The sequence below is a fragment of the Ananas comosus genome, linkage group 15 (assembly GCF_001540865.1).
Source record: "Ananas comosus cultivar F153 linkage group 15, ASM154086v1, whole genome shotgun sequence".
In the NCBI taxonomy this organism is placed as follows: Eukaryota; Viridiplantae; Streptophyta; class Magnoliopsida; order Poales; family Bromeliaceae; genus Ananas; species Ananas comosus.
Window position 1 is genome coordinate 1,684,559 of NC_033635.1, and position 25,285 is coordinate 1,709,843.

Consider the following 25,285-nt stretch of genomic DNA (forward strand, 5'->3'; position numbering starts at 1 on the left):
AGCTTCACATTGCTTAGCTGTCAAATAACAATAACTAAAATAATAATATTTTATTTCCCCGACCTTTCCTTCCTCTTCCTTTATAAACCCCCCCAAACCCCTCGGACAAAAATTCTATGGGCAGCGTGCCCAAACTAATTAGTTTGGGCACGCTGCCGGATGGGCGCCGCATGGCACAGGTGCCACGCGGCGCCCATCCACCACTGCTCTCCCAGTAATGGGGAGAGCAGTGGAACTTTCTGGGTGCACCTGGTGCATCTATACCAGGTGCACCATAATTGTAATTTTAAATTTTTAGTTTTTAAAATTATAATTTTATGTAATAATTTATTTATTTTTTTAGGAGTTATCATTGTAGAAATTAAAATTTTAAANGATGAAGATCTAAGAAATAAAAATTATTAAATATTTTATATATTATATAAATAAATAAAAATAAATTATGTATATATATATATAATTTATTCGGGTTTGAATTCGGATAATATTTCAGATATCTATACCTATTGACATCCCTACTCCTTATTCCACTTTTCAATATACAAAAAGTACGCAAAAAATATGTATTAAACACGGTGAACACGGTGAATGGTTCACCGTGTTCAACTTAACACACGGGCCCAGCTCTGCCAGCGTGGCGCTGACGTGGCGCCTGCGTGACAGGCCCAGGACTATTTTTGCAAATTAAATTTTGATAAGACTATTTTTAAAATAAAAATTTGCCAGGGTCTAAATGTAAAAAAAGCCGAACTTTTCCTTCTCCAGGGTCTCAAGCGATCACAGCTACTACTAGTGTTTTTTATATTCCGAAGTGGCTCCTCTCTCTCTCTTTAGACGTTTCTCTCCTCCGCTTCTCTCTCTCTCTCCTCGTTCCTAACTACCGGGAGAAAGGGAGAGAGGAGAGAGAGAGAGAGCGCGCGAGATCCCACCTCCTCCCCCTCCGCCGCTCCCTCCACCACCATCTCCGCCCCCCCATCGGAGGCCCCCTCCGCCTCCGCCGGGAGCGCCGCAGCCGCCGCCGCCGCCTTGGTCCCCGTCGCCGTCGCCGCCGCGATCCTCTCCGCCCTCGCCTTCTAGATCCATTGGATGATCGCGATCCGTCGCAGCGTCGCAGATACCGGAGCCATTTGAGCATTTTTACAATTATTATTGTTATTATTATTATTTTTTACTGTATCACCATTCGTTTCCATTGTTAATAATATTATCTTTTTGATCCCCATATTACTCGTGTTCTTTTACTGTAACTCAAACTTTGTTTTATTTTGGTTCAGGAGCCATTGTTTTTAACTTTTAAGCCGATCTAATTATCTCACTTTTCTTCGAGATATCTAAATTGCTGCTGATAATAAGATAATAAATTCTCTGAGAACTAAGAAATTTTATGGGGGGTTTGATGCGATTTACAATCGTTCACTAATGTGAAGCTACTTATTTTACGATGTTTAATTAGAGCATTTTGTGTAATTTATATGATTATAAGAAGATTCAGCGACTACGATGTTAGGAATTTTTTCCCGCCCTTTTCTGCTTAAACACCTTACTGTTGTTAATCGCAGAGTGTTGTGCATCTCGAAACCACGATTTATTTATTATCATAAAAAACAAAAAGTTAGGCTCATAACAAAAAAAAAAATGCATTAATAAAATAAATTTAAAAACTTAATCTCCATCCTTTTCTCCCGCTTGTTAAAAGAAAAAGAATGCTAAATAATGATTCTCTGTCTCATATTTATTAATAAACCCTTTCACTTAAAATGAACTCAGCAAAATAATCAACAGCAAAAATAACTATTAAGACTTAGTTTGATATTGAAGTCTATCTGATACTATTAGATAAAATCGAATTGGAATAAAAATATATAAAGTTATACTTTTGCATTCTAAATTTCTAATCGAAAAAAATGGACTAATACAAATTTTGAAATTAGAAGTACACCGAAAAACACATGTTAAACGTATGAGACTTTAGAAATTTTGAAAATAGATGCCTTAACTTTGTCTTAACTTTATTTTTTCAATTAAAGTTGTTGATAGTAAAGCGGACATTTGTACATTTGTATTGCATTTAATCTTGTAAAAAATTTAAACCACAAAAGAGCTTTTTTTTTTTTTTAGCATAGAAAAAGCAATAAAATTGAAAAACAAATGTATTCTATTCTTTATTCCTGATAATTAAAATTAATTATAATAATAATTAGAAGGAAATACACTCCAAAGGCGATGCCTTCCGCCTCTTTTGTACTCTAAAATAGGGTATATCCCTGTTTAATCAAAAAAAAAAATAATTAGAAGGAAATTATTTTAACATAAACTATGACTTAATATAATTAGTTATTTTGATTTAGGCAAATGATCCATTAAACCATTTAGACTTAGTTGGAAATTGCGGAAATATTCCGTTATGTGAATTGAAAAAGTATGGCGAGAAAATATTTTATTTGTTTTAGTATGTAATATTGTGTTTCACATATCACAATCTTATATATATTTTTTATCTTAATTTTATTTTGCATATTAGTGTAAAATGGACATCAATCACCAACATACCCTTAATAAAGTTTAGAAAATTAGCTGCCACAATTAAAAGCAGGCACCAATTAGCAAAAAAGGTAAAAGGTGAGGAGTCTTTTACATTTTTCCCAAAAAGGTAAATAGATTCTCAAAAAAAGAAAAGAAAAATGGAACAAGCACCCACTGCACTGCCCCTTCCCCCTCCCTTTTTCTTTCTAGTCTCTCTCCTTTTGCTTTGCCAAATCGATAACTCGACAAATTTCTAGGGTTCTGGCGACGCCCGGGCGATGCGAAGAGGCTCCTTCTCCGGCGATCGCCGGCCGGAGCGGCCCTTCCGGCTGCCTCAGCCGCCGCGGCGTCCCAACCCCTCTACCCTCCTCCTCCTCCTCCTCTTCCTCCTCCAATCTCGAAACCCTAATCTCCTCCTCCCCCTCCGCCCCATCGGACTACTCCATCCACCCCTCCGGCCCCATCGCCGCCACCCTCCTCTTCTCGCGGCGGAGCGACGCCACCGACGCCGCAGTCCACCTCTGGGCCCGCCGCCTCGACGGCGCCCACGCCCTCACCCCGAAGCTCCAGCCCTCCGCCGCCGCGTCGGATGACGCCGACGAGCGCGACCGCCTAAAGGCCCTCTTCGCCCGCCACGTCGCCGGCCTCCTCGAGTGCGGCGCTGTGCGGCGGTGCGAGGAGAAGTTGCGGCGCGCGGCGGGGGAGGTCAACAAGGTAACAAAGCTGCTGCAGCGGCCGAAGGGCATTCAGCTCCACACTCAGCTGAAGGAGGAGAAGAAGAGGCTTGAGGCAGAGAGGGAGCAGCTGGAAGGGAGGTTGGCGGAATTCCGGGCTGCCATGGAGTGCATTCTTGCTCGCCTCCACGGGAATTGCGGTGGGGCGATTGCAGAGAAGCCAGGCGAGGCAGCGAGAATTGAGGTTTTTGAGCTCGGGAGCGAGCTGGATTGGGGCCAGATTCATGGGCTTATGGTGAGGGAGTGTCGGCGGCTCGAGGACGGATTGCCGATATATGCTTCCAGAAGGAAAATTCTGAACCACATTTTCAATGATCAGGTACTTGCTTTGGCAATGGAGTCGATATTGTTCTCTTTTCTTACTGATTGGTTAAGTAGCTAGTGTTGGTTGTTACTTTTATGTTATGTGGTGATGTGTGGCCAATTCGGTGTGGCCAATTCGAAGTATATGGGTAAGAAATAAAATTTGAGCATGCAAATCACATTTACATGAGTGCCTAAACTATTATGCAATTGTGTTAACTAATACATGTTTCAGAATGTTTGATAAAAACCATCCACAGTGTTTCTAAGCGAATGCTGTTCTTTATAGTGGATACTCACTCTTCTTATGGACTCTGCAGCCTCACACTCTATGATCGCTGATTGACAGTTCTATTTCATTCTTTTAGTAGAGATAAACATGCAGTAGAAATTTATTTTAGATTTCTAGTTGTCATTGGACAATAATCAAATGTGACATATGGGAACTTCGGTTTCAGTATTATTTCTTCTCTATTAGGACTTTTTAGGGGTTAAATGATGATATGACTGCTTGAAGATGATTATATCGTAGGGCTTAACATGATTTTCCTAGGCCAATACACATTTAATCATGTGATATTTTGCGTTCATGTCTCAGCTTTCTTCTGAGTAATAGCAGTCTTTATGTGTAGTCGAATTAGACGAAACCGTGAAGGGTGGTGTGGAGGCCCGAAATCCTCTCTAAATCGTTCCTCTACTTTTTATCATAGGTTATGGTCTTAGTTGGGGAGACTGGCTCCGGAAAGAGCACACAGTTGGTCCAATTTCTTACTGATTCAGTACTAGCTTCTGATGGATCAATTGTCTGTACCCAGCCGCGCAAAATAGCGGCCATCTCTTTGGCTCAGCGAGTTGCCGAGGAAAGCAATGGGTGCTATCCAGATAACTTTGTTGTGTCTTATCCGACCTACTCATCTTCTCAAGAGTTCAATTCCCGGGTAATATTTATGACCGACAGCTGTCTCCTCCAACATTGCATGAATGGTATGGGCTTGAGTGGAATCTCATATGTCATTGTAGATGAAGCACATGAGAGAAGCTTGAATACCGATCTCCTCCTTGCATTGATTAAGAGGAAACTACTTGAGAGGTCAGATCTGCGGCTCATTATAATGTCTGCCACAGCTGATGCAAGCAAACTGGCAAATTACTTTTTTGACTGCGCTACCTTTTCTTTAACCGGTAGAAGCTTTCCTGTTGAAGTAAAGTATTTTCCTAGTGTATCTTCTGAACCTTTCTCTAATACCATCTCCAAGTCTTTATGCAGTAATTTTGCTTCGTATGTTAGTGAGGTTGTAAAGATGGTGGCCAGAATACACAAGACAGAGGAAGATGGAGCTATCCTTGCATTTTTGACTTCTCAGATGGAAGTTGAATGGGCTTGTGAAAATTTTAATGATCCTTCTGCAGTGGTACTCCCAATGCATGGCAAGCTCTCCTGTGTGGAGCAAAGCCGTGTGTTTAAGAATTATCCAGGAAAAAGGAAAGTTATTTTCTGCACTAATGTAGCGGAGACTTCTCTGACCATCTCTGGTGTGAAGTATGTGGTTGACTCTGGCATGGTCAAAGAAAGCCGATTTGAACCTGGTAATGGCATGAACGTGCTTAAGGTCAACTGGATCACCCAAAGTTCTGCCAAACAACGAGCTGGCCGGGCAGGACGAACTGAACCGGGCAAGTGTTACAGGCTTTACTCAGAAAATGATTTTGATTCAATGGAAAAGCACCAGGAACCTGAAATTCGCAAAGTTCATCTTGGAACTGCTGTTTTGAGAATTCTCGCCTTGGGTGTAAAAAATGTACATGAATTTGAGTTTGTTGACGCTCCAAGTACAAAGGCAATTGACACGGCTATAAAGAACCTTGTCTATTTAGGTGCTGTTGTGCACCAAGATGATGGGTTTGAATTAACTGATACGGGTCGATATTTGGTTAAATTGGGTATTGAACCCCGGCTTGGAAAAATCATTCTCGATAGCTTCAGCTTTGGGCTGAGAAAAGAAGGCCTAGTACTGGCTGCTGTAATGGCGAATGCTAACAGCATATTCTGTCGGGTTGGTAGCAATGAGGAGAAGTATAAAGCCGACTGCCTGCGGGTCCCGTTCTGCCACCGCAATGGTGACCTTTTCACTTTGCTCTCTGTCTACAAAAAATGGGAGGAAATAAATGAGAGTAGAAATAAATGGTGTTGGGAGAATAGCATTAATGCCAAGTCCATGAGGAGATGCCATGAGACTGTAACGGAACTTGAGAATTGTCTTCAACATGAACTCAATGTTATCGTTCCGAGTTATTGGTTATGGGATCTGGTTGAACCCACTTTGCATGATAAATCATTGAGGAGGATTATACTTGCGTCTCTTTCAGAGAATATTGCTATGTATTCTGGATATGATAGACTTGGTTATCAAGTGGCTTTGACCGGTCAAAATGTGCAACTGCATCCATCGAGTTCACTACTCATATACGGCGAGAAGCCAAATTGGGTTGTTTTTGCAGATATCTTATCTATACCTAATGAATACTTGGTTTGTGTTACTGCAGTCAATTTTGACGATTTGTGTACGATTCAACCTCCTATGTTTGACGTTCAACTGATGGTGAGCCGTAAGCTGCAGATGAAGGTGATTGGTGGGGTTGGCAACTGCTTGCTTAGAAGATTGTGTGGTAAATCGAATCAGAACCTACATAGAATCATTTCACATATCCAAAATGCTTTCACGGATGACCGTATTAGTATTGACATAGACTTTGTCAGCAGTGAGATTCAGATATTTGCTACAGAAAACGATGTGGAAAAGGTCTCTTTCATTCTAACTGAAGCTTTGGAATGTGAAGCTAAATGGTTAAGGGACGAGTGTCACGAAAAATGCTTATTTCCGGGGAGACCTGGTACTTCCCCTGCTGTCGCTCTGTTCGGATCTGGTGCTGAAATTAAGCACCTGGAGCTTGAAAAGCATTTTCTAACAGTGGAGATTAGCCATCAAAATGCACGTGAGTTAGATGATAAGGAGCTTCTTTCAATGGTCGACCAATGTGTGTCTGGTGTTGCTAACTATCATAAGTTTGCTGGGATTGGGGCTGAGGGAATAGACACCAGTAAATGGGGCAAAATCACATTTCTTAGCCCCCAATTTGCAGCAAATGCTGTTGACTTACTGAATGCGGTTGAATTTCATGGTTCCGCCTTGAAAGTGCTTCCGGTAAGTGCTTTTGATCATAAAGCACTACCATTTCCAGCAGTGCGAGCCAAAGTTAGTTGGCTGCGTAGACCCAGCAAGGGACTTGCTCTCATTACGTGTGCCCATGGGGAGGCAGGATTCATATCTAGGGACTGCCGAGACTTGAGAATTGGCCAGAGAATTATCAATTGTGAAGTCAGCACGAAGTATGAGAATTGTGTATTTGTGACGGGACTTCCACAAGAAATCGCCGAAACAGAATTGTATAACATTTTCCGTGCTGCAACAAAGAGGAGAATTCTCAACATACATGTGTTGAGGGGGGTCGCGGTCGATAAACCCATAATCGCTAGCTGCAGAGTAGCCCTCATGAAAGAAATTTCTGCTTTCATGCCTAACAAGAATTTCCCTGACCAAAATTTCCGGGTTGAAGTGTTGGATCCTGGAGTGAAGGACTCAATGATGAAAGCTATTATTACGTTTGATGGTAGTCTACATTTGGAGGCTGCAAAGGCTTTGGATCACATTGAAGGGAAAGTGCTTCCTGGTTGTCAGCCGTGGCAAATCATCCACTGCCAACATGTATTCCATAGCTCTCTTTCTTGTCCTTCTCGTGTCTATTTTGTCATCAGAGAGCAACTGGAGTCTTTGCTTGAGGACTTCCGATGCCAAAATGGTATGTATCCGTTTTTCCTAACTGACTCGTTATTTGTTGTGATCATGCCTAACATTGGTTTTTCATTGTTAGTTTCTATATCTTTGATTAATTTTTCTGGTGTAGGCTATTGTCATTCGGAATCTTTTTCTACAATTTGCATATTACAGATCTGTTTGTCTTTGTTTTCAGAAAAGATGGTCATGTGCGATATATTGGTTTGTTAACATTGGGGAAATTGGCTGCAGATCCCTGCTGTTTACACAAACATCAATGCGCCTCATCTTATTTTAAGACATTTCAGATGATAATCTTTTTGCGTTAAGTTTAGATCATAACCATTTTATCCACATTATATCTGCAGGTGTTTCATATAATCTGGAAAGGAACGAAAATGGCTCCTTTCGGGTAAAACTTTCCGCGAATGCCACAAAAACCATTGCGGATTTGAGGAAACCTCTTGAGCAGCTTATGAAAGGCAAGACCATAGCCCATCCCAACCTTACTCCAACTATTCTGCAGTTACTCTTATCCCGAGATGGTATTATCCTTCTGAAAGCCGTGGAACGAGAGACTGGAACTTACATTTTCTATGATCGTCAGAACCTCAATGTCAAAATTTTTGGTCCTCAGACAAAATTGGCTGTTGCTGAGGAGAAATTGGTCCATTCGCTTCTATCCCTCCACGAGACGAAGCAACTTGAAATCCGCCTCCGCGGCCGCACCCTCCCGCCGGACTTAATGAAAGAGGTGGTTAAAAGGTTTGGGTCGGATCTTAACGGGTTGAAGGAGAAGGTGCCCGAAGTGGAACTCACTCTCAATACCCGGCGGCATATCTTATACGTTCGAGGGGACAAGGACCTTAAGCAAAATGTGCAAGAGTTAATTGCGGAAGTGGCCCTCTCTATTGATCGAAGTGGCATAGTCGAATCCCCACCGGAAAACTCATGCCCAATTTGCTTGTGTGAGCTCGAAGAGCCCTACAAGCTTGAAGCGTGCGGGCACATCTTCTGCAGGGCCTGTTTAGTAGAGCAATGCGAATCGGCCATCAGAACACGAGACGGTTTCCCGCTATGCTGCACTAAGGAAGGTTGCAAGAAGCTCATCTTTTTTGTTGACCTGAGATCGCTTTTATCTACCGACAAGTTAGACGAGCTCTTCAGGGCATCTCTAGGTGCATTCGTCGCATCAAGCGGGGGGACCTATCGATTCTGCCCCTCTCCCGATTGCCCCTTGGTGTACCGTGTCACCCCCCGGGATGGGGGGCCGGAAGCTTGGGGGCCACCGTTTGTGTGTGAGGCATGCAGGGTGGAGACGTGCACGAAGTGCCACCTGGAGTACCATCCTTTTATGTCGTGTGAGAAGTACAAGGAGTACAAGGAGGACCCAGACGCGTCACTTCTCGAGTGGCGAAAGGGGAAGGAGAATGTGAAGGATTGTCCGGCGTGCAAGTATACGATCGAGAAGAGGGACGGATGCAACCACATTGAATGCCGGTGCGGGCGGCACATCTGCTGGGTGTGCCTGGAGTTCTTTCAAACCAGTGACGACTGCTACTCCCATCTCAGGTCTGTGCACCAATCCTACTGAGTTTACTATTAATCGACATTTTCGTTGTAAATATGTAGTTATGATGTTGATCGTATATACATATGTGCATAGTATAGTAGCCAATGTTACCAATTGACTCTTGGGTTCTCTGCTGCGTTCTCTTTGTGCATATCAAGAACTCAGGCTTGAGAAGTATAACTCTGTGTTGGAAATGATCTTTGCTTTTATTTCTTTCATTTTGTTGTTTTTGGCAACATAGTAACATAGGAATTTGAATTCATTTAAAGGGCCAAAGTACCCGAAAGCAAAACAAAAATGAGGGACCCAATTAAAAATTCAAAATGTGAGGACTAAATAGAAACTGCACTTAGTCGGGGGCTCTAGTGAAATTTATCCCAAAAAACAAACCCCACCACTCCAACACCCAAACACAGGGCAAAAGCCAGATACCATTCTACATGAGGCATTCCATCGTTCTCTCTCCCTTCTTCCTCCATTATCCTCCGCATTCTTTTCTCCCGAAGCATCGTGACCTCGGCCTCGAGCAGCTTCACCCACCGCCGGTGCGCAGACAACCTCAGGAACTCCTTAAACAGCACCGCGGCCGCCGCTTTGTTCTCTTCACCCACATGCGATGCTTTCTCCTCTGCTTCCCGTGCTCGTGTCTGCGACAGCCGCAGGGCTCTCAGCAGCATTGTTGATTCGTCGCTACCTCCTTTCTTCGCCTCAATTCTCCTGCGAAAGAAATGCGAAATGTATCGTTTGATAGAAACCAACTTTAGTAGTTCATATAAAGAATGGAACTTACAATGGTGTGTACACCCTGGAGGGAGGAGGGAGGTCGCTCATGGAGAACGAATTAAGCCAAGAAGGCGTTTTCTTTTTCTTTCTTTAGGGGAGAAGCTGATATTTTATAGTGCGTTTACGTAGATTACTTGACTACTTTTTGAGATACACTACCACCACACGTCAACACAGTTGCATGCAGTCACAAACAAATTCCTTGGTTTCTTTTTAAACCTGTTTAAGATTTTGCTTGAGCCCACGGGTTTTATAAGTTGCTTTGCTAGAGGGCCCATAGTTCCGGTCCTCGTTTGTTAGGTTAGTGAAAGTGATCAGAATCCTACGTACAGTTTTGCTAGATATGTGGGACTAGTGTTAATAGTAAGTTTTGAAATGGTGTCAAGAACCACCACCACCACAGAAGCATCTGCCCAGCGCTTCTCCGGTGCCTATTTTCACCACCATTTTCAAAGAATTCGTAAACCGTCGAAGCGAATACTTCAACAATGCATTTTGAAACTGCGTATACGCGCCTATATGGTGATGCTTTCTCTGTTTTGTTATGTTAATGTATATTTATAGTTTTATGTCAATTCCATTGTAACATCGGGTTCAAATCTGATCCCTTCATTTGCATATATTGACATTAATACTACCATCCCCATTTTCTCATTGTCTTCTCAACAGTACTTTTTTTTTTTTTTAATTTGGATTTTTTTTTTATTTTCTTTGAATATACTTACAGTACATGCAATGTTTTCCAACCGTAGACGAAGTACTTATCAACTATACAATTGTCAAATTAATCTACAAACTGTGAAAAACTCCCATCGGTGCTCGATGCGGAATCCCCTTCCTTCGCTTTGCCACTCTCTGTGTGATGGTGGTCGATGCCGGCGGTGGAGACGAAATAAAATCCAGACCAGAATCATCAGAATTCGAGCATTGCGAGTGCTTTGACGAGTCGTCCTCGTAGTTTGATCGAATGAAATCATGCTTCTTGTACAAACTAGCCGAATTTGATGTAGATATTGCCAACTGCTTCGCCAGAAGTTATGAATTTATATGAATATACACATGCTTGGTTTACACAAAGAGGCCGGTATATATATATCACTAATAAATTCACAAAATTCATTCCATTTAATGATGCAATGTGGTCATTACAAACTCATTTCATATAATATTTAACAACAAAAAAAAGAATCTGAAGCCTCTATTCATTGGACATTCAGTTGTCTCAAAAGTGCTTCAGGGACCACCTACTACACCCTATTAAGCCCCAAATTAGTTGGTCCACGTATGCTTTTTTTCTTTTTGCTGGGACTATCTCATGCTTGTTGTTCCAAACCATAGAAAAGGATGCGCTTGAACTTCCAATGGTAAGGAACAACTTTGTTTCGAGGAAGAGATGTCAAGTAGGTCGGTATTCTGCCTACACGGCGTAAGTTGGAGTAGGTCGAATTACAATCGAGATTCACGGATGTCGTTGCATCAATATGTTTTTAAGTAAATTAATTGTTCCTTTTCTTTCAACTTGACCTTTTTAAATAGTGATTAGCGCCAATGACCTTGAAGATGTACATTGACAAAATGGCCTAGCTCTGACAAAAGCTTAGATTTCCTACCAAAGCACTCTTTGAAGTAATGAAGCAACATGTGCTAAGAGTGGTAAATTTACCTTGCAACCCAGAGAACAGTAGGTGAATGCATCAAGGAGGCTCCTCTTGCAGTGATCACAAGTGTTGGTCACACCCTTCCCGAGCTTCGGCTGCGGCCTTTCGTTCAAGAACACGACCCTCGCGCCGTTTATTATGTACGTTTGCACGCCCGATAGGTCTAAGAATTTGCTTATCTCGGACACGCGAATCACGTCGTGGTACGACGACCGCCTTATCTGATCATCTCCGACGAGCCAACATTATATGTCAAGGGATTGTAATGTACACAAACCCTACTGAATTGTGGATGGAAGTGTAGAAGGTACCTGGATTGCGCGATGCTCGCGGTGGTGGACGATGCACGAAGAGCACATCGCGCCGTTCCTGCAGTCCAAGCAATACATATTGCATTCATTCTTGCTTGCATCTTGGTGAAGTTTACAAGGGTGAAAGAAAGGTGTGTTGAGGAGAGGATGGAGCCATGATGGCCACTTCTTCACCTCCCCTCTTCCTCCCATGCCCTACAAAGTTTCAAACATTACAGACCAAGAAGAACTAAAAGCGAGCACAAGTGATTAGGAATATAATGAGGAAAATGCTTAACCATGGTTATAGGATGATATATTGTAGTTGAAAGAATTATTGTTGGGAATATGAGATGGAGGAATTGTTTGAGTTGGTTGTTTTACATAGAAAATATTATAAAATACAATAAAAACCCCCACTTTGTGTTGCTTTTTCTATATGTGCATGGATTTGTTGTAATGAATATTTTATTGAATAATTATTGGTGAATACTAATTAGGTTTATGTCCCAATTAGATTTGGTGCACTTGTAATCCCGTACTAGGAAGATGCATAATGGCTCACATTGTGTGCCTAGCCAATTTTGTTGGGTCTGAAGGAACGTTTAACTGCAGGGTGTAGCATAACTTTGGCAATGCTTTTTTTTTTTTTTTTTTGTTTCCTTTTACCTAATGCCTTGACTATGAAACAGTACTACCAAAGCTATTGTGATAGGGAAATGCATGTACAAATTATTTTTTAATGTAGAAAAATAAGAAGATACCCTACTTTTCCTGAGACTAAAGCCTACCTTAGGTTCGTATTTGTTACATTTCTTTTGTATCGTTAATCTCATCATATTTAAGTTTTTGGATAAACTTCAAATTTACCCATGTGTTATAGATCATTTTCACTTTGTAATCCAGTGGTTTAAAAAATTTCAGTTTACTCCCATATGGTTAAGCGTATTTTTTTCTTTTTCACCCCATAATTCTTTTAATTTTTTTTTATTTTGCCATCCTATTTGATATATAGCTTTTCGGTGAAATATATAAAAATTAAACCACAGAATGATAAAGCAAAATTTTTTGATTCATAGACGGGCGAAGTAAAATGAGCTAAAACTACCCTGGGGGCAGATTGAAGTTTATTCTAATTTTTTTATCACATTCGATAGGTACTATTACGAATATCTCAAAATACTATTCTTATATAACACTAATATGTTGATAAATATTATATAAATATATTTAGTTAATTCATACATACAATCTAAAATGCTTTAGAATTTGTAAGTATACAGTTTATTGTCACAGTGAGACATTCATGACCGACCCAAAACATTTCCTTACATCTGAATCAAGTTATTAATTGTTTTTGTTTTTGTTTTTTTGTTTTGTTTTGTTTTTGTTTTTTTCTTTTTTTTTTGGGCCTCAACCTATTGCCATCAGCAGCAGTCTTGTCACCCTTTGGCAACTTCTTTTTCGGTTATCAATCCTCATCTCCTTTTCCACAACCTTCCTCTCAGCCATTATTTTAACAAAAAAAAAAACAAAACAAAACAAAACAAAACAAAACAAAAAAAACAAAAAGGCCAACTGCATGATTAATTACAAGAACCTGTCAAAAGAGGGAACTAAAAGGTCAAAACATGTACATTCCTTAATCCTTAATGTCTTGATCAGGCAAAGTTGCAGAGTTTCACCCAAAAAAAAAAAAAAAAAAAAAAAAAAACAAAAAAAAAAACTAGAACCTGAAATTTTCTCTAGAGATATCATTTAAAGGGTCCAAATTCGTAGGCATTTAAAAGTTGTTAAAGTTGTTTGGCCTGCTGTATTAATTAATCTTCTTATTAAGAAGATTATTTTATATCATGACCTCTATGATGCTGCTTAATTTTGGGCTTAGGGTTACATCAAAGAAAACTAATGGTGCAACAGACAAGCATGAATAGGAACAGCTGGGCTGCCCATTTAATGTTCATAATAATAATAATAATAATAAAGAACTAATATCCAACAGTTAAATCTCATAATAGAAGATGATCAAAATTTTAGTCCCATATTCAATACTGCAAAAGATTTCTATTCGACTATCAACATAAACTTTTAAATGGATCCGCGTCTTATAACATGCATGATATTTGTATTAGATTTGCAAATTTTAGTCTCATATTCAATACTACAAAAGATTTATATTCGACTATCAACTTAAACTTTTAAATGGATTTGCGATTCTGCGTCTTATAACATGCACCATATCTGCATTAGATTTGGAACTTTCTTATTGCCGCTACAGTATGCCTAGTTTTCATTCTGCTTTAATAATATATTATCCGATTCGTTTAATTTCTTTCAGAAATAAATATAGCTGAAAATGTGAAGCAGCTAAGTTTTAAATTTGGGATCTCGAGTGTCAACCACCAAATTTTTTGCCACTCGCGCTAAAAACGGTCGGTACGTTGATTGTCACGTTCTGTAAAGTCAGCATGTTTAAATCATGCATATGTACCTTTTTCTTCCTTTTATAAAAAAAGGGAAAGTAGGCACTGAAATTGCTGAATAGTATAGTTTGGCCCTTGATTGTGATTGCTTTTGGTAATGGTGGTTGAGCGCTCTCCCAACCATCCCACCTAATGAACTCAACAGCTTCAAAAACAAATTCCATGGTCAAGCTCTCTTTTAGTTTACAAAGTGACCTAATCCCCAATACTTCATTAATTTCCTTAATTGTCCTTTTCAGATGTTTAGTGTTGGCTCATAATTCTAAAGGTGGAACCTCACAGTATCATTTAAATTATGCATGGTATCCCACCTGTTACCATAATATATTGATTCGTATACAATGCGGTGTACGGATTAATAAATGCGTTTTGTTGAAAGGAAAATAATGTAGGAGCTCAAAAGTAGGCTATATTTTATCCTACGAGCTTATTTTAAACAAATGAAACAAGTATGATTTAACCACTGGTTTAACTCAGTGATTGTTACCTGAATTACTGTTCTGAATTAAGTTTGGGAGCTTGTTCTCTAACTACGCTTTCACCAAAAAGGGGTCTTGTGTTTTTAGGATGCTATATATATATATATTCTAAAGAGGGCTTGGGATGAGAGCCTAAAGGGTAAACTTAAATTAAAAAAGAAATAAGAGTTGAGCTGGAATGCTATCGGTAGCAAACGGGTTCTGTTCCCACCAATTTGTTTTCGATAATGGAGCCTCCAAATCGACGATCGGCACCGTTGAACATGATCTATACCATTTCAAGTGTTTAGAAATCAAATTTCAAATCTTTTTGACATCATTTGCCTAATGATCAAAGGGTTTCAAATTTTGTAATTTTAAAGGTCGATATGAAGCGTTTTCTTGTTTAATGGTGTAAAGGTATCCAAATCAATTGAATTTTTGTTAGAAAATTCTTTAAACTATTTAAAACAAGATCTATATTGTTGATCTTGATTACAAGACTCTTATCATCATTTTTTAAAGAATATTCATTTTCAGCCATTTATTTTTCTGTTCACTTGATGGATAAAAGAACAATATCGAAAGTGCGTGAAATTTGATTTCTAGGTAGTTTAAATGGTTTAGATCATATTTAACGGAGCCGATCGTCAATNTTGTTGATCTTGATTACAAGACTCTTATCATCATTTTTTAAAGAATATTCATTTTTAGCCGTTCATTTTTGCGTCCACTCGATGAATAAGAGAAAAATATAAAAAATGTATGAAATTTGATTTCTAAACACTTCAAGTAGTATAGATCATATTCAATGGTGCCGATCATCGGTTTAGAGGCTCCATCATCGAAAACAAATGGGTGACAACGGAGCTCGTTTGCTATCGATAGTATTCTAGCTCAACTCAAGAAATAAAAAAAAAACTTTTTCCTTTTAATGAGTTGAGTATATTGAGAAGGTGGGCCCGAATGGTAAAACAATATCACTGTGGACAAAGGCCTGTTCCTACATGTTGGGCCCAATTTTTCTTATTGAGGCCCATTAATTATTATTTGTGAAAGAAGCCCAATCTCTGTTTAATGAAACTTCAATATGTAAACCAATCACAATTTTAAGAAGAGTATCCTCACAATGTCTAATTAATCTAAGTACATATATACAATAGTAATAATAAATAAAAAGCGTGGAGCTGTTCTTAGTTTCGTGCTCAATGTCATCTTCTTTCGCCTCAATTTGTTTCCAACTTTTCATTGGAAACTTTGCCATGATGCGTAATGGGATCTAACAGTGTCTTAACCTCCTCCTCTAGCTCATCAACCTGCATTAATTAAGCTCCTTCCTGATTAACTTTAGCAATAAATATATATATACCACAAGTATATATCTTATATATAACTTCTCTAAAAGAAAAGAGATGAAGTTACATGATGTCCATCCAATTTGGGGTTAATTATGTGCATGTATGTATGCCATCTTTTTCGCATGAGAGTACGTGAAATTGTCACCTTAATTCATGGTGCCTAAATGTGATTTTTTCCATTAATTAATTCAAAGAAGACCCACTTTATTTCTTTCGATAAATTTTACTTCCAGAGCATAATAAAAACCATTAATATGTGCACTGTAGTTTTTGACTAACATATATCTCATTAAAAAAAAAAAAAAACTTTGCTTTCATTCATCAACTACTTATATATGTTGTTGCTTGTACTAACACTTCAAGTAATTATATATCCTAGCGTAAAAGGATAAGGTGTTCAATACTTGAAGAAATAGAATTCCATGTTTCTAGCATACAAGCTCCATATTGTGCCAAGGAATGTTCCCCAGTATCATTAAGAAAAAAAGTATAGAGAGTTTGACTTAATTTTCATAACTTTTGATGATTTACATATCATTTTTTTTATTACATCTTCTTAACTAATAATTTTTTTGCCCATTCTATGAAGCAATTAGGGCCATAAGATGTTATTTGTCCCGTCTTTCGACTAAGGCTCAAGCATATTCTATGTAACATTCCATAAATACATAAGAAAGCATGTATTCAATTCATAGCTCTACTATATAATATTACTATTCTTTTTTTAAAAAAATTCTTTTGTAGACCAAATTAATCTTTGTTATTTAAGCTTGACTTGACCTTCTTTTAAATTTAAAATCAATTAAGAGCAGAAATATTAGGTTCGACGAGATCGAATATGACCTTATGAATGATGTCCTGGGCTAGATGAGCCTCCTCTGCAACTTCTTTTGATGCATGCTCAACAAAAACAACTGCATCTTTGAGCTTTCCATCCTCCGGTAAACGCTCCGCCACCTCCGACGACACCTTCTCGGTCATATTCGCGACTTTTTCCACGACGACTGCTGCATTTTCTACCACATTCTCGACCATCTCAACCTCATCTAGATCAAACTCAAACCATATTCACAAATCAATAGGAAGCTGCATCAATGTTTACTTAATTTTTCTCTAGAGATATCATTTAAAGGGTCCAAATTAGTAGGCATTTAAAAGTTGTTAAAGTTGTTTGGCCTGCTGTATTAATTAATCTTCTTATTAAGAAGATTATTTTATATCATGACCTCTTATCTAAACATAGTGTGTAATAAGAGTTTTTGACACTTACTTTCAATTTGTAGCAATTTCTTGTTCCCAAAAGGTAGTAATATTGTCGTAATAAGCCCAATGGCCCATTTTGCCCTGAGAATAAATGTACTTTAATGGTAAGATCGATTGAAAAATTAAAAGGGATTAAGGGTAATTAACTGATTATTTATATAACCATGCATGGATTCGTATGGAAAAATAATTACCAAGTGGAAAAAGGAGATTTTTGTGGTGTAGAAGGCAGTGTTGGTTTATTATCGATTCGATCGACGCTCACTTCCCTACAAAAGTGAAAATTTAATTCAATTACAATGTGTAAAAGCCACAAAAATTAATAATGTTACTATAGTTAAAAAAAAAAATGGTAGGAAGTAGTAATGAGATGTACTTCTTATTCATGAGATCACGAGGATGATTATTCCCCCACAAATACCTCCTCTGATCAAACGTAGCCAAGCTTCTACTGTGAGAGGGTGTTAGATCATTAGAAAGAGCCCTGCGATGGCTGGGAAGGCGAAGATTACGACGGTAATACGAAGCTAAACACCTAATTAGAGACATATCTTGGTTTGTGTATATGATCTTTGGGATTAATTTGAACGGTTCTTTAGCTTCTATATCATGAGGTTCTTATATACATGCGCGCGTGTGGATGTGTAGTTGATGTCCTTATTCGATATATGGATGTATGTATTGCGTGTGAGAAACCTTAAAGTTTGCCTAATTAATTAGAGCTCCTAATCACGTTAGCTCATAAGAGATTGGCGTGGTGGCAAAGTGGGAAAATTCGTTAAGTTATAGTTATTGGAGCATTACAAGGAACGAGACTCACCGACCGTTCCTAGTATAAGTGGCAAAGAATTTGATGATTGGTATCTGAGATCTCAAGTTCGAATTTTAATTGATTCATATTTTCAGCTAAGTTTATTTTTAAATAAAATAAACGAGAAACAAGACTCCGTGAATTCGAAGTGCATGTTGAATATATATAAATTAATTATCCACAAAATATTATTCTCTCTTAGCCTATAATTTAGGAGAAAATTTTTGTTTCACATAGGACATGTTTATTTTATCAAAACTAGGCTTTAGATTGAAATGGACTTTGGGTTGAAGTGGAGTTGAGTTAAAACTACTTTTTTCCCGTCTTTTGTTTCATAGTTATAGAAATAAAGTTTCATTAGCTCTGTTGTTTATTGTGTAGGAAGTGTGTGATGTAAGACTATAATTTATGTATAAATAATAAATAATTTAATAAATAAAAATAATATAATTATATTTTTTATATAATTAAAATTTAATTTAAAACAATTAAATTATAGTAAGACAACAATAAAATTATAAAGTAAAAAAATATTAATACTTAATTAATTAATTTTTATCATATTTTAATTATACAAACTAAATAAATAAAATATTAAAACTTAACTAATCAATTGTTATCATATTTTAAATATGTCAACTGAATAAAAAAGTAATTAAGATCATAATTAGATATATTTAAATATAACTATTTTTACCTAGTATATTATTTTATTATTTCTTCTTCATCTCTTTTTATCGTAATTAATTTCGGCCCACATCGCGTCAATTACGCTGTTTCAGAGTAACTCGAGTTTCGACCGTAACTTTTTAATGACGAACAAACAATATAAATGATCATTTATGATGAAAACGATTTTTTTTCTCTACTTTCGCCCCACTTCCACCCAAATAAATATGCCTGTAGTGTTAGAATTGATCATGGGTTCAAATCCTGTTATGCAGTTAAAAATGATTCGGCAATCTATTTGTTATAGCTAATTAAATATTTAAATTTTTGACATAAAAAGGAGTTTTTGTTTTTGGAGAGAAAGGTATCAGACTATCTATTTTATTCATTGAGGAAAAAAAATAAATTTGGCTCTAAAAGTGAGACAACAAGATCTCAAGATCTCAAGAGAAAGAGAAAGAAGCACATGAACAAAAGAGAGGAAGTATAAATTTATAAGATACTGTTCTTTAACAACTTAGTTTTTTATGTGTAATTATATTAAAAGGACTTTGTAAAAAACCTTAATTAATTGGAGTCCGAACACGCGCATAAGGGCCACAAAGTTAATGGAGTTGTGACTTTGCGTGCTTTATGATGAGTTTGTTTGAATTAAGAATGCGAAGGAAATATATATAATTTGTAAAAACGTACAAAGGTTATTTGAATTATGAATTATTTTGAATTTGACTATCTAATTCTTTTAAATTTTAATTTTATCATCTAATTTTTTAATTTGTTTGGTTAGTCAATAATATTTTGAGTTTTAATTTGGATACATCATTTATTTTTACATATTTAGTTATCATATTTTATGCAATTTCTATAACTACAAATTCATTCAAATAATTAATTTAAATTTTAAAATCAAAATGCCGTTCACTAACTCAAATGTTTTAAAAGATTGAATAACTTATTCAAAATGATTCATAATTCAAATAAATGTTTTATATTTTTACCAACTATAGTATGGCCCTTGCAGAGAGAGAATGTGCTAATCGTAAATTTGAAAGCCACGTTATTGAAAACAACTTGGTAAAGCGATTAAGTTTTCGGTCATTGGATAAAGCAGTGTGCAGTTATTGAGTAGGTAGTTGGTTGAATAGTATGATCTAACGTGTGGAAATGATAAAAAAGATAGATCTAATGGTGGAAAAACTTGGTAGCACCAAGTGCTTCATGTTATCGATAGTATTGTAGTCGGACTCTATGGGTGTGTTTGGTTCGAAGTTAGAATCGGAATCAGAATAGTTATCAAAATGAGTTAGAATCGGAATCGGAATGGCTCATTATCTAATTATGTTTGGTTCATCACCTGAATTGGAATTGAAATAAATCATTCCTATTGTCGGTATTTGGTTCAGATAGATATAAAAAACGCAATCAAATTAATATACTAACTTTATCCTCATAACATATTAATTTAAATGTAAACTGAAAATTAAATATTAAAAATTTACATCAAAATTTTGAAACAATGTCAAAATTTTAAATCTATTTTTGTAAAAAAATTAAACTTTGAAGTTGAGTGGATAATCAAAATATAAACTAAATTTCGATTTATTCAAATTCAAACTTAAAATTACAATTTAAATTTTAATTTGAATACATAAATTTAATTTAAGTTTTAAATAAAATTTGAATAAAACGTTATATAAATTAAAATTTTATTTAAATTCAAATTCATAAGTTAGATTCGAAATATTTGATTAAATTTTAATTTTTAATTAAAGTTCAAATTAAGATTTAAAATTATATATTCAATTTCTAAATTTAAACTCATATTTTAATTAACAAAATTAAAAAAAAAATTTAATCTGAATAAATATCTATTCCGTCCGGATTCAACTTCTAATCCGGCCTCATAGGCCGGATTGGAAAAAGAAGTTATTGAGGGATTCCCATTTCCCTTGAGAATCGAAATTGAAATGGGATTTTCTCGTACCAAACATTCACAAATGAATTCGTCCATTCTAATTCCGATTTTAGGGTGAAAAAAAAACGAACCAAACACGCCCATATATATATTATTAAGTTCATTGATAATTAAATTAAATAAAAAAATAGTGAAAAAAAAATATTACACTATTTAAGCTGGGTAGCATTATTTGAAACAATTCTTATCAATTTATTTTGAGTAATCATTAATCATTGTTCTCAGCAAAACAATTAAGGCACGCGGGTTTAGGCTCTCTTTTCGTGTAATGAAAAAACCCACAAAATAAAATGGAATTTTATTTTTCTTTTTTTGCTTGATAGAAAATCTATTTCAATTAAATTCAAATCTAATTAGAACATTAGATATGTAGGTTTAATTAGTTAAGAAAACGACATTAGTAGGTTTAATTAAACAAATAATCACAACATCAATTAAGTGGCCTTCTGTTCATGGCTCTGCCTCCTAATTAAGAACTTTCCTTCAATGATAGGCTCCACCATTGCATCCACCTCATCAACAAAATCATCAACCTATTCATTTCACGAATAAACAAAATACTCAATACAAAATTCATTTAGTGAATATGAAAACATTGAAATAACGTTCTTCAGCGGTTTAGGCTTCAAGAAAAAAAAAAAAATTAATATCAAAATTGGAGGTTCCGAATACAAAACCTAATAGTTAGAAAAACACTTATACCACTACCATCAACTGTTTGGATATATATACGTTAAAAAGTAAAGTCAAATATTTTGAAATGTTAGAATACATATGTAATATATAACACTTCACATTTAAAATGCTTGTTGAAACAAAACAACTCACAATATTTGACTTTTCTTATACGCAAATATTGACTTTGCCAAATTGAATATACGTGACTGTCAAATATGAGTGAGGCTACTATGCTATCGAAAGTACGGAGCCTTTTGTGCTTTCAGCTTGTTTTCGATTTTGCAACTTTCGAATCGTCGATCGGCTCCGTTAAACTTGATCTAGAGTATTTGGAGTACCTAGAAAATGAATTTTATTATTTTTCAATATCATTTGCCTAGTGATCGAATGGGCTCAAAATCAACAAATTTCAATGACCATAGTGAGCCGTTTGCAAGTTTAACGGTGTAGAAATATTCAAATCACGTGAAATTTTGATAGAAAATTCTTTATACTATATAAAACAAAAGCAATATCTTTGATTTAAAATTTTAATGTCATATTATTATATTTTGTAAGATTTTTATTTTCAGCCGTTGATTTTGAGCCCCTTCGTTCACTAGGCAAATGATATCGTAAAATCATAAAATTTATTTTCTAGGTACTTCAAATACTCTAAATCAAGTTTAACGGAGCCGATCGACGATTCGAAAGCCGCAACATCGAAAACGAGCTGGAAGCACGGAAGGCTCCGTACTTCCGATAGCATAGTAGCCCCACTCGTCAAATATTGTTTCAAAGTCAAATTTTCCTGAACTCCATTTGTTGAAAGGTAAGTACAAAAACCTAAGCAGTGCCTGATAATAAAATTCTAAAAATGTGCTAAAAAATAACTTAAAACTATAATGTGTGCGGAAATTAAGGATTAGTGAAGACTGGAAGAGGACCTTGTTGATTACGGAGTCGACTAATTCCGCATCCTTGATAACTTCCTCTGCAATATGCTCTACCTTCAAAACAGTTTCTTTTAGTTCGCTGTTTTCTGGGAGGGTTTCTGCTACTTCTGACGATATCTTCTCTATCGTCTCTGCTGCTTGCTCCACCATCTCCACCACCGCCACCGCGGTCTTGTCAACTTGATCTGGAGCATAAATCATCTTTTTAGGGAAAGAGATTGATTTTTTAAATAAAATAACTGATTATTTTAAAAGTTCAAGATACTAATTAAATAAGGTATTTTACTATCTTTAAAAAGGAACAAAAAATATATTAATACCAAGTACAAGAATTACTAGGAATTTATACTTCATCAATATCATGTAATTTGGATACCTTCGATTGTTAAGAATCTCTTGTAGGATGGCAAAGCCACGAATATGATCATGCCCAAGATCCACTGCACCCTGCACCAAACATGTGCTTAATTAAAGAGTTTAACTTTTTAATTAAATTACCTTTAAATTTTACGAATGTGCTTAATTGGTTTTTTTTTTTTTTTTTTAATGACAAATATGCTACGCGGTGGAGTTAAATTAGGAAGTAGCTAGAGAAGAGATGATTAAGTAAATTTACTACGCAACAACATGTAAAATATGCATACCATGTAGCGAAATTGAATAGAGAAAATTTTGGGAGCCCTGGACTGCTGGTGTGATTGACATTTGTCACCCTACATTTTTAATTAATAAAGGATCAGTCACAAATACCTAAACAAAAAAAGAAAAAGAAAAAAAAAACAACAAGAAAAATAGGCATGCATATATATATATATATAATGAGGAGATTGCGTACTTTGGATTGTCTTGAGCTGGCTCAGCGCGGTTGGAACGAGGCGGTTGCATTGCTCGAACTAAACGCACCCTCCGATTCATGCGGATCCGTGGAGAAATCATGTTGGTGAGGAGGGGGTAATTAGGGATCATAATTTTATTAGCGAGCCGAGGAGGAGAGATGAAAAGTGCTGAGGAGAGACACAGCTTAGAAGGATTGGGAGGAGCAAAAGAATGAGCCATGGCTTCTCCAAGTAGAGCTTAATTTGTTTCAGTTTCTACGGTGTTTGTGGCTCTCTTTTTTTTTTTTTTTTTGTTTGTTTGTTCGATTAAACAGCTTCTACGGTGTTTGTGGCTCTTGTGCTGTAGCATTATATACATAGGTCAGGTGGTGAGAGAGAGAGAGAGTACACTTTTTTCTTCAGGATGCATCAACCAAATTGGTCACTGCATCTTTTAGTCAATTGTTGGTTAAATGGTTGAAATATTAAAATTTAAATTTAAAATTTGAGATCTATGATGCAACTTTTAAGTCTCTGGAAAACTGGCGCGAGATGTAGGAATAAGATGGTGCAATTACAAAATTAATTAAATTTAAAAGCTTAAGTTTTATACGCATTTTAATTTAAATTTGAAACTATCAGGTTCAGAATATAAATTTAAATTAAATAAAAGAAATTAAAATAAACATAGAAGTTTGGTGAGAGTCGGGTTAAGACTTCTAACCGCGTTCCACCCTAAGAACGTCAAACTCGTGCTTCACGTGTTCATTCCTATCTATGCGGACATAATTTCAGGGTGAAAGTACGGACCGGAGTTGTGGGGTTTGATCAAGTGGGAGTACTTATAACTAAATTGTCAATATTTCTTTTGTAGAAGGGAATGGAATTTTTCGCAACTTATAATTTTAGTTTAGCTATTTGATCTTTAAATATTTTAATTTTACTATTTAATCTTTCGATATATTTGATTTGAACCAATCAATAATACTTTGATTTTAAAATTTAAATGCGTCGTTTATTTTTACTGGTTTAGATAGCATATTACATACAATTCTTATAACTATAAATTTTCATCTGCTTATTTTTATTGTTAGAAAACTCCGTTGTCATTTTGAGTTTCGCATGTAGTGTTTGTGCGGTCTGTGTGCGGTTTGCGTCAGAATATTGATAATTTTGAAATCCAGCTTTTTTTTGTTGTTTTCTTAGTTTGGCATGAAACTTTGGGCACAAGTCAAGAAGTTACATTAAACACTATTACGGGCCTGGTGGCTCAAACTAGCATCGCGTTGATTTTCATTTCTGTGCTTTTTTTTTTTTTTTTTGGCACAAAATGATTCTCTTATTTATTTGTCGTGTCAATGTTATAATCGTACTAATATCTGATTAAGCCGAGCCAACACCAATACGAGGGCCAGCACTAAAGCTGCACGATGTTTTTGTCACATTCGTTCACCGTACCCTCCTACTCAGAAAACGGTGCAACCCACCTTCAACTATGAGAAATTATTACCGTATGGGCTTTACCCCAATTTTACGGGTAACCCCAAAGCCCATGGGCTCTGATGTACCGCAGCAAACGGACTATGTTGATGGGTGAAGGCCCAAAAATAGCTAGGCTTTTAGATTCAAAAAGGAATCTGTTTGGAAGCATATAGAAATAAACTTCTCCGTTAACATCCCACATGTAATTTGCACGACACTTCGCTTTGATACTTGTGAAAACAGATGAAATATTTTATATTGTTTGTGTTCTCTTTTTTTGGTATACAACACATTTTGTTGGCAATCTCCAACGTAACATTTGTAGCGTTAACATGTATAGAACTAATTAAAATATGTGTGTCGGTGGAGTTCACCATCTTCTGCTTTTTTTTTTTCTTTTTATTTTTTCTTTCACAAAGATTTTTTTTCTTTAGCCAGGGGCCCAGGAGCCTACAATCCTTCTAAGGTTGATTTTATTTTATTGTCATCTTTATTTTTTTGTTGAATCTGGGCTAAAGGTATTCACCACCAGCCATTTGTTGAAGAATAATGACTTTTAGCTTCCAAATTTTGCTAAAAAATTGTCAATTATATATATATATATATATAGAGTTGGACTGGGCTACTATTAGTAGCAAAATTCCATTATTGCTATCAGTTT

The 25,285-nt window shown here is 36.4% G+C and overlaps 5 protein-coding genes across 7 annotated transcripts; 1 reads left to right on the forward strand and 4 right to left on the reverse strand.

The window, feature by feature from the left end:
* LOC109721481 (ATP-dependent RNA helicase DEAH11, chloroplastic-like) lies at positions 218 to 9,146 on the forward strand. The gene is made up of 4 exons (XM_020249132.1): positions 218 to 280; positions 2,734 to 3,576; positions 4,271 to 7,418; positions 7,762 to 9,146. Exons 1-4 carry the CDS (start codon positions 218 to 220, stop codon positions 8,985 to 8,987), a joined length of 5,280 nt encoding a protein of 1,759 aa, XP_020104721.1. The 3' UTR covers positions 8,988 to 9,146.
* Positions 9,208 to 9,937, reverse strand: LOC109721040. Its single transcript, XM_020248442.1, has 2 exons — positions 9,757 to 9,937; positions 9,208 to 9,683 (listed from the first exon to the last, which is right to left on the reverse strand). The coding sequence occupies exons 1-2, from the start codon at positions 9,795 to 9,797 to the stop codon at positions 9,329 to 9,331; spliced, it is 396 nt and encodes a 131-aa protein (XP_020104031.1). The 5' UTR covers positions 9,798 to 9,937; the 3' UTR covers positions 9,208 to 9,328.
* Positions 10,452 to 12,054, reverse strand: LOC109721038. Of its 2 annotated transcripts, none has more exons than XM_020248440.1 (4): positions 11,997 to 12,054; positions 11,719 to 11,913; positions 11,413 to 11,628; positions 10,452 to 10,769 (listed from the first exon to the last, which is right to left on the reverse strand). In XM_020248440.1, the coding sequence occupies exons 1-4, from the start codon at positions 11,997 to 11,999 to the stop codon at positions 10,539 to 10,541; spliced, it is 645 nt and encodes a 214-aa protein (XP_020104029.1). In that variant the 5' UTR covers positions 12,000 to 12,054; the 3' UTR covers positions 10,452 to 10,538. The 2 variants fall into 2 exon arrangements, with proteins under 2 accessions (XP_020104029.1, XP_020104030.1); XM_020248441.1 differs by lacking the exon at positions 10,452 to 10,769 and adding an exon at positions 10,839 to 11,166.
* Positions 15,708 to 17,871, reverse strand: LOC109721593. 2 transcript variants are annotated; one of them, XM_020249286.1, is made up of 5 exons: positions 17,681 to 17,871; positions 17,454 to 17,528; positions 17,267 to 17,340; positions 16,840 to 17,042; positions 15,708 to 15,954 (listed from the first exon to the last, which is right to left on the reverse strand). In XM_020249286.1, the coding sequence occupies exons 1-5, from the start codon at positions 17,806 to 17,808 to the stop codon at positions 15,865 to 15,867; spliced, it is 570 nt and encodes a 189-aa protein (XP_020104875.1). In that variant the 5' UTR covers positions 17,809 to 17,871; the 3' UTR covers positions 15,708 to 15,864. The 2 variants fall into 2 exon arrangements, with proteins under 2 accessions (XP_020104875.1, XP_020104874.1); XM_020249285.1 differs by having other exon boundaries at positions 17,636 to 17,870.
* On the reverse strand, positions 21,057 to 23,437 carry LOC109721205. The gene is made up of 5 exons (XM_020248665.1): positions 23,163 to 23,437; positions 22,972 to 23,040; positions 22,704 to 22,774; positions 22,319 to 22,512; positions 21,057 to 21,247 (listed from the first exon to the last, which is right to left on the reverse strand). The coding sequence occupies exons 1-5, from the start codon at positions 23,381 to 23,383 to the stop codon at positions 21,149 to 21,151; spliced, it is 654 nt and encodes a 217-aa protein (XP_020104254.1). The 5' UTR covers positions 23,384 to 23,437; the 3' UTR covers positions 21,057 to 21,148.